Source organism: Nerophis ophidion, linkage group LG08 (assembly GCF_033978795.1).
Source record: "Nerophis ophidion isolate RoL-2023_Sa linkage group LG08, RoL_Noph_v1.0, whole genome shotgun sequence".
Classification (NCBI taxonomy): domain Eukaryota; kingdom Metazoa; phylum Chordata; class Actinopteri; order Syngnathiformes; family Syngnathidae; genus Nerophis; species Nerophis ophidion.
In genome coordinates, this window is record NC_084618.1 from 39736798 (window position 1) to 39750709 (window position 13912).

Below are 13912 nucleotides of genomic sequence, written 5' to 3' on the forward strand. Positions count from 1 at the left end.
ACCTGCTGGCTCTCTCCAGCATAAATAAACACTTCTCAGCTTGATTCTCTTTCTCTTTTTCAAATATTTCAACCCTTGCATTTAGTTGGCGGTCAGTGTGTTGTTTGACTTTTTAGATATACAGTAAGAAAGTTGCCAGTGCCTAACAAAGAGTGTTACTATGGTGACATCACACAATTTTTACTCCTGAACCCCGGCACAGAAATGGGTGAAAATGTATCAAAACATGCACCCTTGCTGGGTTGCATGTTATTTTTCAGACAAATACACCACATTGTGACATTGTTTTTACGCTCCATAAGTGGGAGTGACTTGAGATTTCTCTAAATTACCACATTTGGCTAAATGACAGGATAGGCTCCAGCGCCCACCGCGACCCTGAAGGGACAAGTGGTAGAAAATGGATGGATGGATGGACAGGCACATATGTGTTAATTATAAACAAGATAGATTTCAATCTAATCCAATCCACTTTGTTTATATAGCACATTTAAAAAACAAAATGTTTCCAAAGTGCTGCACAACAATATTAAAAACAATATTCAAATACTATCCTGTGCTCCACCAATGACTGAATAAAAAAATAATTAAATAAATAAATATAAAACCAATACAAAAAAAAGAAATATGATTAAAGTTGGAAGTCACTTTTTCTTTTGTTTCTGGATTAGTTGTTTTTTTTTTTTTTTGGAATTGCCTTTGAATAACATGGCCACCATCCATGGTAAATAGTAAATGGGTTGTACTTGTATGGCGCTTTTCTACCTTCAAGGTACTCAAAGCGCTTTGAAACTACTTCCACATTCACACATACATTCACACACTGATGGAGGGAGCTGCCTGCAAGGCGCTAACCAGCACCCATCAGGAGCAAGGGTGAAGTGACTTGCTCAAGGACACAACGGACGTGACTAGGTTGGTACTAGGTGGGGATTGAACCAGGGACCCTCGGGTTGCACACGGCCACTCTCCCAACTGCGCCACGCCGTCCTTACTTTTAGAAACTACTCTAATTGTCTACAGCAGGGTCTCGCTGCTGTGTTGGATCTGCTTTGGACTGGACTTTCGCGGCTGTGTTGGATCCATTATGGATTGAACTTTCACAGTATCATGTTAGACCCACTCGACATCCATTGCTTTCGTCCTCTCCAAGGTTCTCATAGTCATCATTGTCACCAACGTCCCACTGGGTGTGAGTTTTCCTTGCCCTTATGTGGGCCTACCGAGGAAGTTGTGGTTTGTGCAGCCCTTTGAGACACTAGTGATTTAGGGCTATATAAGTAAACATTGATTGATTGATGCTTAATCTCTTTGACCTCGGGGCCAAACGTTTCCACTACAGAGGTGCCTTGGCCCCACGCATATATTAACACTAAATGAGTAATCTTTTATTCTTGATTTTAATCAAATTCAATAATTATATCCAACATTTGGGTACTGCAGCATTGTTTCGGCGGACGGTATTTTCGGTACATTGCTACTCAGTAGTGTCCATACAATAGGCTATACAGTATATTCATTCATACAAAATATTACTATAATTGTTTTCATGCAAAACAAAAACCTTATTTTTATGGTATGACTGCTTTTATATTTCCTTAGCGGGCCACCACGCTCAGGAAACACTGCGGTTACTACTGGTGCTGAAAAACAGATTCATACATGAATACTGATTATTTAATCGAATTCGAAATTGATTCATTCTTTCAATTAAATGTTTTAGGGGTTTTTAATCAATAAAAAATTAAAAAACAATTCATCTCTGCGTTTACTGACTACACTTTTAAGGTTTTATCGTAGTTTAAATAATGTATTTGTCATGACTAGGACTTTGTAGCTGCTTACTTCGAGGCTTTCGCAGCTCGTTGCGATGAATGTTTTCCCGGGGTGCAAAACGACTTGACTGGACACGACGTGAAGGTAAAGGCATGATTTAATTTTACTTAAAAAGGAACAAACAAAGGGCGCGCACAAGGCGGAGAACAAACTTGGCTAAGAAAACAAAAACTAGCACAAAGGCAGAACCAAGGACATAAAAACGAAAACACTTACTGTGACGTGAGCCATGGCATGGACCGAATGAACACGAGATCAAACATGGTCAGAGCATATCAAGGGTAATGTCGCCAGGTCGACTACCTGGCAACTACAGGCTTAAATAATAGTGACGTGATTAATAACAGGTGCGTGAGTTCAAACAAATGAGGCAGGTGAAACTAATGGTTGTCATGGAAACTAAAACAAACTAGGGTGCGCAAAAAACATGAACTAATGGAGTCAAAATAAAACAGAACATAACTAAACAGAATCCAGACCACAAAACATGACATTATTGTGAGAAGCGGTTTGAATAGAGAATCATGTTGAATTGATTTTTAATTGAGTTGTCACCCCACAAATTGGAATAGAATCAAGAATTGTTGTAAGATTCACATTCCCTAAATATTATGCAAACAATGTTTTGTTCATTTTAACAATGTTCCCTAAAATAATCATCAAGGCTATGCAGTGTTTCAGACTCTTACTCGATTGATCAAACAAATCAATGTATAGATTTCTCGATTACTAATATAATCAATACCTGCAGCCCTAGATATGTGCCTAACAAGTCTTGAAAGTCCTTAAAAAGTGCTTGAATTTGGCAATGGAAAAGGTGTACGAAGACTGTTTTAGACAATTATATGTGCCGTATTTTTCGGATTATAAATCGCTCCGGAGTATACTTTGCACCGGCCGAAAATGCATAATAAAGAAGGAAAAAAACATATATACGTCGCACTGGAGTATAAGTCGCATTTTGGGGGGAAATTTATTTGATAAAATCCAAGACTAGACATTTGAAAGGCAATTTAAAATAAATGAAGAATAGTGAACAACAAGCTGAATAAGTGTATGTTATATGACGCATAAATAACCAACTGAGAAGGTGCCTGGTATGTTAACGTAACATATTATGGTAAGAGTAATTCAAATAACTATAACATATAGAACATGCTATACGTTTACCAAACAATCTGTCACTCCTAATCAGTAAATCCAATTAAATCTTCTTCCTCGATGTCGCTTCCAAACAACTCTGCCAACTCCAAAGGTATGCGCCACTTCCTTTTGTCGATTTCTGCTGCATATTTCACTACGTCCAGCTTGTAATCTGCAGTACATGATTTCCTTTTCGGTGCCATTTTTGTTCAGCCCTTCTCAGTTTTTATAAGTTACCGCCAACGATGAAATGATCCATTTTAATAGCTACGGCAGTAGTATATAGCATTTAGCACTCCATGACCCACAATACACTTCTGCCATGATCCTCCCCCGCCGAATTCTTATTGGTTGACGTGTATCTGACGATTGCTGACGTGTGTGTGACGATTGCTGACGTTTTCTTGGTCTCTTCCGCAAATGAGATAAATAATATTATTTGATATTGTGTAATCTGCAGTACATGATTTCCATTTCAGTGCCATTTTTGTTCAGCCTTTCTCAGTTTTTATAAGTTACCGCCAACGATGAAATTATCTATTTTAATAGCTACGGCAGTAGCATATAACATATAGCAGTTAGCATTCCATGTCCCACAATGCACTTCTGCCATGACCCTCACCCGCCAAATTCTTATTGGTTGACGTGTGTGTGACGATTGCTGACATTTTCTTCATCTCTTCCGCGAAGGAGATAAACAATATTGTTTGATATTTTACGGTTATGTGTTAATAATTTCACACATACGTCGCTGCAGAGTATACGTCGCACCCCCCAAACTATGAAAAAAACTGCGACTTATAGTCCGAAAAATACGGTATATCAGGTCCAAAATTAGTGACCTCTAACCTCACCGTCACTCTTTGGAAATGACTTTTCTCAGCGACCTTTCTTTCATTTTCACTTCCATTGCTTTTATCTTCCTGGTGCATCGGGATTAGATCAGAAATATGTAGTTATAAGTCATATCTGAGTGTCAGTCAGCACTCTATAAACTTCTGCTCTAATAACAAATTGGAAAGAGAACGAGAGGAAGAAGAAGAACAAGAAAATCGTAGCAGTGCCGTGCCCACTGGGCCCATCTGCTGTAAACTGGCAGCAGCCAAACCAAAAACAGATGCATGTTGGAAGTTCTGTTGTGGCTCCATCTGAGAGTCCAAAAGGCTGCTTTTTGTTGAAAAGCTGAAATGTTTTTCGAGCGCTCTCACCGGCTGCTCCGAGCCCCAAAAAAGTACGCTGGCCGCTGTCAGGAACATGGAACAAGAAGATGGCAGCGTTGAAAGGAGAAGGTCCCGGCGGACAGTCCACCAGGGAGGCATGGAGGAGGAGGAGGAGGAGGAGGAGGGTGGAACAGGCTGTGAGAGGAAACAACAAGAGAATGCCAAAGATGGCTGACACAAAAATGGTCGATTGGGGATTTTATGGGACTCCATCCAAAGTGAGAAGGTGTGCTCCTACCCGTTACAATCTTTTCATAAATCCAAATAAAATAAGATAAAACATGAAATTGAAGAGAATCTGTTCGGAGAGAGATGCCTTTGTCCTAAAGTGGCACGTTGCGAAGGTGGCGACCTGCGGGACCACAGACTTAATGGGATGGAGAAATGCTGTGATTGGCTCATTAATGTGATGGAGCACGTTGCCACGACAATTGGCCTTTCACCTCAACCCCTCATCTTTAGTTTCCTATACACTGCAATGCTTTAGTATTAACATGAACTCAAATTAATGATTCATTATCAGCATTAGTACACAAATACAAGTCTCCACAACTCCACTAAAACTTTCTGATCTTTAACCGCAAACAGGGCATTTTGATATGCTCATTCAGTTAGTTGTTTGTTCCCAAGGGCGTCTTCCATCTTTCATGGCAGGAAGACATTTTGTGACATGCTTTGAATAGGGGAAAAGTGGCACCATACAGTGATTAAAATACTTTCTAAAAAAACTTACTTATTATCTTTATTTGAAGTAAATGTGGTACTTTGAGTGTAGCTATACCATTTTGGGCTCATTAAACCCTCAGGGTACAAAGGCCTAGTTTTTGTCCTTTCTGTAAGTGTTTGCTGTACTTTATTCCACTATAAGATTTTTCCGAAAAGGGTTTTATCATGTTACATTTTCAAATGTCAATGTCCAATTCTTTCAGAGGTATACATTAACAGATATTTGACAGTTATTTTCAAAGGCTATAACAACATTTTGTATGTATATATGATATATCCAGCCACCCATCCATCCATTTTCTATGATATATATATATATATATATATATATATATATATATATATATATATATATATATATATATATCAGGGGTGTAACGGTACATGTATTTGTATCGCACCGTTTCGGTACGGGGGTTCCGGTTCAGTGCAGAGGAGTACCGAACGAGTTCCACATGAACATATGAATTCTTAACAAGCTGCTCCGCTCCGTTCTGCCTCTGTCTCCTGCACAGCTCCCTGCATTGTCCCTCCCACACAACCATCTGATTGGTTACAACCGTAGCGGTAACAAGCCAATCAGCAGTGCGTATTCAGAGCGCATCTAGTCAGCGCTTCAGCGTCGAGCAGATAGGCGTTTAGCAGGTGAGCAGCGAGCTCTCCCCAAATTATATCAAACACTTCCAAGTCAACTACTTTCTAAACATCACAATGATGTTTAGAAATGTTAGCCCGTTGACCTTCTAGAAACAAACTCGCAGTCCTGGCTTAATATACTCACATATACATATGTGAGTATATTATATATACATATACGTTTGTGTGTGTGTGTGTATATATATATATATATATATATATATATATATATATATATATATGTATATATATATATATATATATATATATATATATACATACACACACGTATATGTGTATATATATATATATACAGTATATATGTATATGTATATATAATATACTCACATATGTATATGTGAGCATACATATGTGATTGTATATATATATGTATATATGTATATACACATATATATATGTGTGTGTGCATATATACAAATAATATATATATAATATACATATATATACATATAGTATGTGTGTGTGTGTGTATATATATATATATATATATATATGTGTGTAATAATCCAATGTCCCCAGGGGGGGAAAAAAACAACAGATATGACAATTCTATAATATCAAAATAAATGTTCTGGAAATAATTTCACCAGTATTCACTGAACAGAGCAAAAATTGCGTGAGCAAATGCAAAAAATGGCACAAAATGTGCCCATGATTTCAAAAGCGTTATTGAGTATTTTTTGATTGTCATGATTTTGACCCTGTTTACACTCTCGCATGTTGTTGTTATCCCTCCAGAGGCGTCGAGGCAGCGGTGTCTTTTGTGCCAACTGTCTGACCACCAAGACTTCACTGTGGAGAAAGAACGCCAACGGGGGCTACGTCTGCAACGCCTGCGGGTTATACCAGAAGCTGCACTCGGTAAGTGGCGTCCATATTGTTACCATCCAGCACTGCTCGCAGCGATGGGGCTTTTAGCTCTCATAGGTATCATGACACCACATTAGCACGACACCTATAACCCGCTGATAGATACAACAAAAAGGATCTACAACATAGCTATCAAAGAACAATAATGGGGTACATACAATACTTGGTGGAGTGGCGTCTTTTTGCACATTTCTCACCATTCTTTGTCAAACAATCAACAGGCGGTAGAGTGGGTAACCTCTTAAGATAAACCAGAGTGGTAGAATAGACACATGTGGCTCAATAGATTGACAGTATCCAAGTAAAAGATCAAGTGAATATCCTCTATGGCGCCCCCTATGGATTGTAGTAAACATTATTTGTTCGACATGCAATTTAATACAGACATCCTCAAAGTTTTATCAACATTAGACAATTAGTTACCAAGTTAATACATTGTTTTGCTCGTTGGCAGCCATGTCCCAATCCAATATTGATATCGGATATCAGGGGAAGAAAAACAACAACAAAAAAACAAGTATCTGATCAATAAAAGCAGGTCTGCAGCATGTTTACTTTTGAAAAGCTGGAAAGGCTGTTAATGTCTAAATGCCTTCCAAAAAGCACGTTTGCACTTTTTTCTGTTTTAGTGAAGTCATTTACTAAAGGTAAATGAACATGGTAGGCTATAGGTTATAAGGAGTGTGCAGCTACACATCAGCTGAGCACACAATAGCCCACAAGCTAGTTATACGTAATAAGTAATACTCAATTGAACAAAATTGTTGCTGAGATAGGCTCCAGCACCCCTCCCGACTTTGAAAGGGACAAGCGGTAGAAAATGGATGGATGTCTGCTGTCTAAAACAGCACATTTGTCAGTATAAACAAGTATCAAATAATATACAATCTCCAAGGCATAAGCATTGTAGAAAATATCCAGTAACCAACGTTTCCGCATAGTTTCCACATAACTTATTGAGTTATGAGCTTAATGAATTGTTGTGAACCTTCGTCCGTCCATCCATTTCCTACAGCTGCATTCCCCTTCGGTGTTGCTAAAAACAATTACCATTCCACTTTAACTTAAAGACAGCATAAGTCCATTCCAGACAAGGGATTTGTATAGTTTACATTTAACCATACTTGTACTTAAGGATCTTGCGATAAACGGTATTCATGATAACCGTGACATGAAATGTTCATATCGTTACAGCCCTACTCGTACCAAATTGGTACTTTTAAAATCAGTGCCTAAAACATTGCAAGTTTTTCTTTTAAACAATGGCCAGCCAATGCATTTTTATTTCCATGACATTTTGTCACATTGAAGTTGAACAGACCTGGAATTTAAATTACTTAGATCATATAAATGACATGATTAGGGGCGGCATGGCATAGTGGGTAGAGCGGCTGTGCCAGAAACCTGAGGGTTGCAGGTTCGCTTCCAACCTATTGACATCCAAATCGCTGCCGTTGTGTCCTTGGGCAGGACACTTCACCCTTGCCCCCGGTGCCGCTCACACTGGTGAATGAATGATGAATGAATGATTGGTGGTGGTCGGAGGGGCCGTAGGCGCAAACTGGCAGCCACGCTTCCGTCAGTCTACCCCAGTGCAGCTGTGGCTACAGATGTAGCTTACCACCACCAGGTGTGAATGAATGATGGGTTCCCACTTCTCTGTGAGCGCTTTGAGTATCTAACAATAGAAAAGCGCGATATAAATCTAATCCATTATTATTATTATTATGATTACCACGTACCACATTCAAAAAGAAGAAATACAACCCTACACAAATGGTCCTAATTTTTGCATAAATACAGAACATGTAAGTAAACAATATAAAACCAATACAGGAGTAGAGGAGCTAGCTTACACAAACACAGACAGTCACGTCTGTGTATGACACAATGGAACCGCGATTTACGAACTTAAGCACGGTTCAAAAATTGAAAAGTTCATATAGTGAAATAAATGTCTCCATAAGAAACAATGTAAACATGAATAATGTGTTCCATTACTATTTTGGACCAGTAAAAAAAAATTATGTTGATACTTTTTCGATTCTATTCTTAATAAGGAGGACCACAAAAAATTGCATTGTTGGTTTTATTTCAACATAAAATCTTATGGTACATTAAACATATGTTTGTTATTGCAATCGAAGAACAATTTTAGCCTTAAATAAAATAGTAAAGATACTAGATAACTTGTCTTTTAGTAGTAAGTAAGCTAACAAAGGCTCCTAATTTGTCTGCTGACATATGGAATTGGGGGTTAAATCACCAAGAATGATTCCCGGCCGTGGCTAACACTGCTGCTCACTGCTCCCCTCACATCCCAGCGGGTGAGGGTGGTGGGTCAAATGCAGAGGATAATCTCACCACACCTAGTGTGTGTGTGACGATTATTGGTACTTTAACTTTAACATTATATTGTGTTACTTTTTGCCAGGTTGGTATGTTATAGTGCTGCCTGTGCACTTATAGTATGGACAGAACTGCAGCCTCAGTTCTCCAAGGCTGTTTTTTCAGAGGACCATCTTGTTGAAGTTGTCCTCCAGCCTCTTCGTCGAGATCTCCCGCCCACAGACGCCTTTTCACCACGCAGACCAATTAGCATACAAAACAAGCATAACGATTCCTGCTGCCGCGGAAACGTAATATTGTGCAAAGTGTATTTGATTTGGAAGCTTCCTCGGAGAGCGGAATATTCTGGTGTGATTCAACTCCACCGTCTCCACCAGCCTGAGGAAAAACTGTGGAAATCCCAAACTTAATAAGAGCGCATGAATTACAGATGAGATAAGGGGCGGGTGTAGGATTGTGGCGTGTGGATGGCCTCCGAGATGTTCTTGGAGAATTGGACTCATTTCACGCCCCGATAATGTACCTGTTTGATTTAAATAGTCACAGCCTCCCTTCTTTGCATATTGACTTTTGAAGCTAACCTAGTTAATGAATCACGTTGTCAATTAAATAACCTGCTTGACAGACACACATACACACACACACACACACACACACACACACACACACACACACACACACACACACACACACACACACACTGTAGCTTTAAAGAAGCTTTTAGAAAGATGACAATATTCTTCCCGAGCGATGCCCGACGTTCAAGCCCACGTTCTCCCACTTCACTCCTGGCAGTCGTCACGGGGGCCATATTTTACATCCCATAATAAAAGTTTTATTTGCTCGACACACATTATTAGAGAGTATAGCAGCTAGTATAAAAAAAAAAAAAAAAGGCTCACGAGTGAAAGTGTAAAGGGAGAGTTATGAATATGGAGTTCAGGGCGCCAGACAAATAAGGAGATGAGAGGATGTCGGGCGGTTTGTCTTCACTATGCAAACCTTTTTGTCCACTCTGTTAGCTCACTTGGCATTTGGAATAAAACGTTGTGTTATTAAAGGATTCTGAGAAAGCACTTTCCACTATTTCTGCTCAATCAACACACACATTTTACTGCATACAGAGAATAACAACCCTAACACGTTGAAAATATATGATTTTCTAATATTGTGCCAGATAAAATGTGTATAAATAACTATTTTCAGTACAATATTTAGATACGTAATATAAAATGCTATCTATTATCATTAATTGCAATAGAAAAAAAATTAATTTTAGGAACTGCTATTATTTTTGTACTGAACAGAAATGTAAACGCAACACTTTTGTTTTTGCTCCCATTTTTCAGGAATTGAACTCAAAGATTAAGAACTTTTACAATATACACAACAGACCTATTCCTTTTAAATGTTGTTCACAAATCTGTCTAAATCTATGAGCAAGCACTTCTTCCTTGGCAAGATAATCCATCCCACCATAGGCCACTCGATTCACAACATTGACATCAGCAAACCGCTCTGCCTCACGACGCCACACACGCTGTCTGCCATCTGCCCTGAACAGTAAAAATCGGGTTTCATTCGTGAAGAGAACACCTCTACAATGTGCCAGACGCCATTGAATGTGAGCATTTGCTTACGACGATGGACTGCAGTCAGGTAAAGACCCCAATGAGGACAAAGAGCATGCAGATGAGCTTCCCTAATATGGTGTTTCACAGTTTGTGCCGAAATCGGTTATGTAAACCAATTGTTGTTCGGTTGGCTAGTCCCAGACGATCATGGAGGTACACCTGCTGGATGTGGAAGTCCTTGGCTGATGTGGTTACACGTGGTCTGCGGTTGTGAGGCTGGTTGAATGTACTGCCAAATTCTCTGAAACAACTTTGGAGAAGGCTTATGGTAGAGAAATAAACGTTCAATTCACGGGCAACAGCTCTGGTGGACATTCCTGTCCGCATGCCAACTGCACGCTCCTTCAAAGCCTGCGACATCTGTGGTATTGGGCTGTGTGATAAAACTGCACATTTCAAAGTGGCCTTTTATTGTGGGCAGCCTGAGGCACACCTCTGCAATAATCATGATGTTTAATCAGCATCTTGATATGCCACACCTGTGAGGTGGGATGGATTATCTTGGCAAAGAAATGCTCACAAACACAGTTTTGTTAACAACATTTAGGAGGAATAGGTATTTTGTGTGTATCGTTAAAGTTCTACAAGGCCCAAAACCAGGATTTACAAATCATTGTAAATATGTATTTATTTACAAATGACTCAACGTGCCAACTTCACCTGTTTTGGGTTTTGTAAATCTTTGAGTTCAACTCATGAAAAATGGGAGTAAAAACAAAAGTGTAGTTTTTATTATTATTTGAATGATTATTATTATTTTTATTGCTATTATTGGATTATTATTCTAGTTAAATTACAATTATTATCTCTACTATTTTCATTATATCCTCATTAATGTTATTATTATTAATACTATCATTCTTCAATCAATATTGTTTTATCATTACTTTCATTATTACTATTGTTATTATCATTACTATTACTTTTTACTGCTATAATTATTAATCTCACAATTATTATTATTATTATTATTATCATTGTTGTTTTTACTACAGTCATTATTTGTATTACTACCATTATTATTATCATTATTATTTATACTTTGTTATTCTTATTATTATTATGAGTATTATTATTATTATTAAATGTATTATTTTCATATTATTTATGTCATTAATAATATTTCATTATAAATATTACGCCAAAAAATACAATTCTGTAAATTGTAATACTTTTATTTAGCACCAAAATATTGCAAAATAAAATCATATTTTTGTTAATTACAATAATGAAATATTAAAAGCAGTTACTCATTATTGCTAATATTATTAGTGATTACCAATATTACACATTTATATTATTTAATGAATTAGAAAAGTAAAACATATCTTTACAAAATGTATATATTTATACCAATTGAAGATCATGATAAACTATTGAACTCATCAACATTTTTCATCATAAAATTGCAGTTCATAATTAATACAATAATTAAAATATTTTAATACTTTCCAACAGTTACAAAAAGTGCCATGAATAATAATTTTATGAAGCTGAATTTTTGTTTTCATAACTTTGCTACTCTTGTCAAATTGTATCAGAGGTTAGCTCTCCCCCTTGTGGTGAGAGTAGGAATTAGACACGTCACAAATATGGAGCTATAAATTACTATGACGTCATTCTTTTGTCTTCCAGACGCCCAGACCTCTGAACATCATCAAGCAGAACAACGGCGAGCAAATAATCCGACGGCGGACCCGTAAGCGCCTCAACCCAGAAACGCTTCCCCCGGAGAACCCGGCGCCCAAGCAGCAGCGCGTCTCCGGCGAGGAGCGCGTCAACGGCGACGAGGCGGGCGACAGGAGCTGCTCTTCGGTCAAAAGCCAGCAGCCTTCGCCTCGCTCTCGATCGCCTCGCTCCACGCAGGCTTTCCTCGCCAACCAGACCCTGGAGATCCACAGACGGATGCCGCCTCTGCTCCTACCCTCGCATCCGCCCTCTTTGCTGGCTGAGGGCAATGGGGGTGGGGGCGTCGGCGAGGGCGGCGTGCTGACCAAGATGGAGGGGAAAGGCGGCGGCAGCTCTGAGAGAGGAAGTCCAATCGAGAAGTACATGCGACCATCCAAACCCTCCAGTTACTCCCCTCCTGGATCCCCCATCGAGAAGTACCAGTACCCTCTCTTCCCTTTGCCCCTTCCTCTCACACTCTCCCCGGACTTGACCCCTGAATCCGACTGGCTCCGATTCTGGACCAAGTACAAGATGGCGGCCACCTCCGGCATGGGCCCGGGAAGCCTCGCCAATAGTTACCTGGGCGCCATGGTGACGCCAGTGCAGCAGCATCATCAACAGAGCTACACGGTGCCTTACTGCGCCTCCCCTTACTCGCCACTTCCTCCGCCGCCGGCCCCTGCTCACTACCCGGCCCCGCCCCTTCACCCTCAAACGTCCTCCTCGCTAGAGATCGACGCCCCCTTGGATCTCGCCACGAGGCAACGCGACGCCACAAACTGCGCGGAAAAGAGTACGTGCGAGGAGAAGTCTCGCAAAGGGGAGGAGACGGGGAGGTCGAGGGCCACGGCGGATGCGGCGACGCAGGACGATCCCAGCAACCGCTGCCTTCATTGCGGCATCTACTTCCTGGACGAGGTCATGTACGCCCTGCACATGAGTTGCCACGGCGACCAGGGGCCGTACCAGTGCAGCTTCTGCCTGCACACCTGCGCCGACCGCTACGACTTCACCACGCACATCCAGCGAGGCCTACACAAGGACAGGAAGCCTCAGGACGACCAGGAGGCGGCGGCGGCGGTCGAAGGCGAGGAAAGCGGGGGGGACGCGGACGAGCGGGCTAAAGACACTTCGGCTGATGACGCTAGGGAGGAGGTCAGCGAGCAGCAGGAAGCGGCGGGGGACGCCGGCGAAGCTATGGATACCGCCCCGGAAGTCGTTGGCGACGCGGCGCTTGAACCCATGGAGGTTCATTAACAACAATAATAACATCAGATCAGGGGTCACCAACGTTTTTGAAACCAAGAGCTACTTCTTGGGTACTGATTAATGCGAAGGGCTACCAGTTTGATACACACTTAAATAAATTGCCAGAAATAGCCAATTTGCTCAATTTACCTATATATATATATATATATATATATATATATATATATATATATATATATATATATATATATATATATATATATATATATATATATATATATATATTTATATAGTATATATATGTATTTAAAAAATGGGTATTTCTGTCTGTCATTCCGTCGTACATTTTTTTTTCCTTTTACGGTGGGTTTTTTGTAGAGAATAAATGATGAAAAAAACACTTAATTGAACGATTTAAAAGAAGAGAAAATGGGAAAATAATGAAAATTAAATTTTGAAACATAGTTTATCTTCAATTTCGACTCTTTAAAATTCAAAATTCCACCGAAAAAAAGAAGAGAAAAATTAGCTAATTTGAATATTTTTGAAAAAAAAAAAAAATAATTTATGGAACATCATTAGTAATTTTTCCTGATT

General features: G+C 39.5%; 1 protein-coding gene across 4 annotated transcripts in view; it reads left to right on the forward strand.

Annotated features, from left to right (window-relative positions):
• The window catches only part of trps1 (trichorhinophalangeal syndrome I), a 278372-nt gene extending 264873 nt beyond the window's left edge, over positions 1–13499 (forward strand). For all 4 annotated transcript variants that reach the window (XM_061908575.1, XM_061908574.1, XM_061908577.1 and 1 more), the window contains exons 10-11: positions 6321–6443; positions 12071–13499. In XM_061908575.1, the coding sequence (XP_061764559.1) occupies positions 6321–6443; positions 12071–13363 (1416 nt within the window). In that variant the 3' untranslated portion in view covers positions 13364–13499. The remainder of the gene's footprint in view (positions 1–6320; positions 6444–12070) is intronic.
• The last annotated feature ends 413 nt before the right edge of the window (positions 13500–13912 follow it).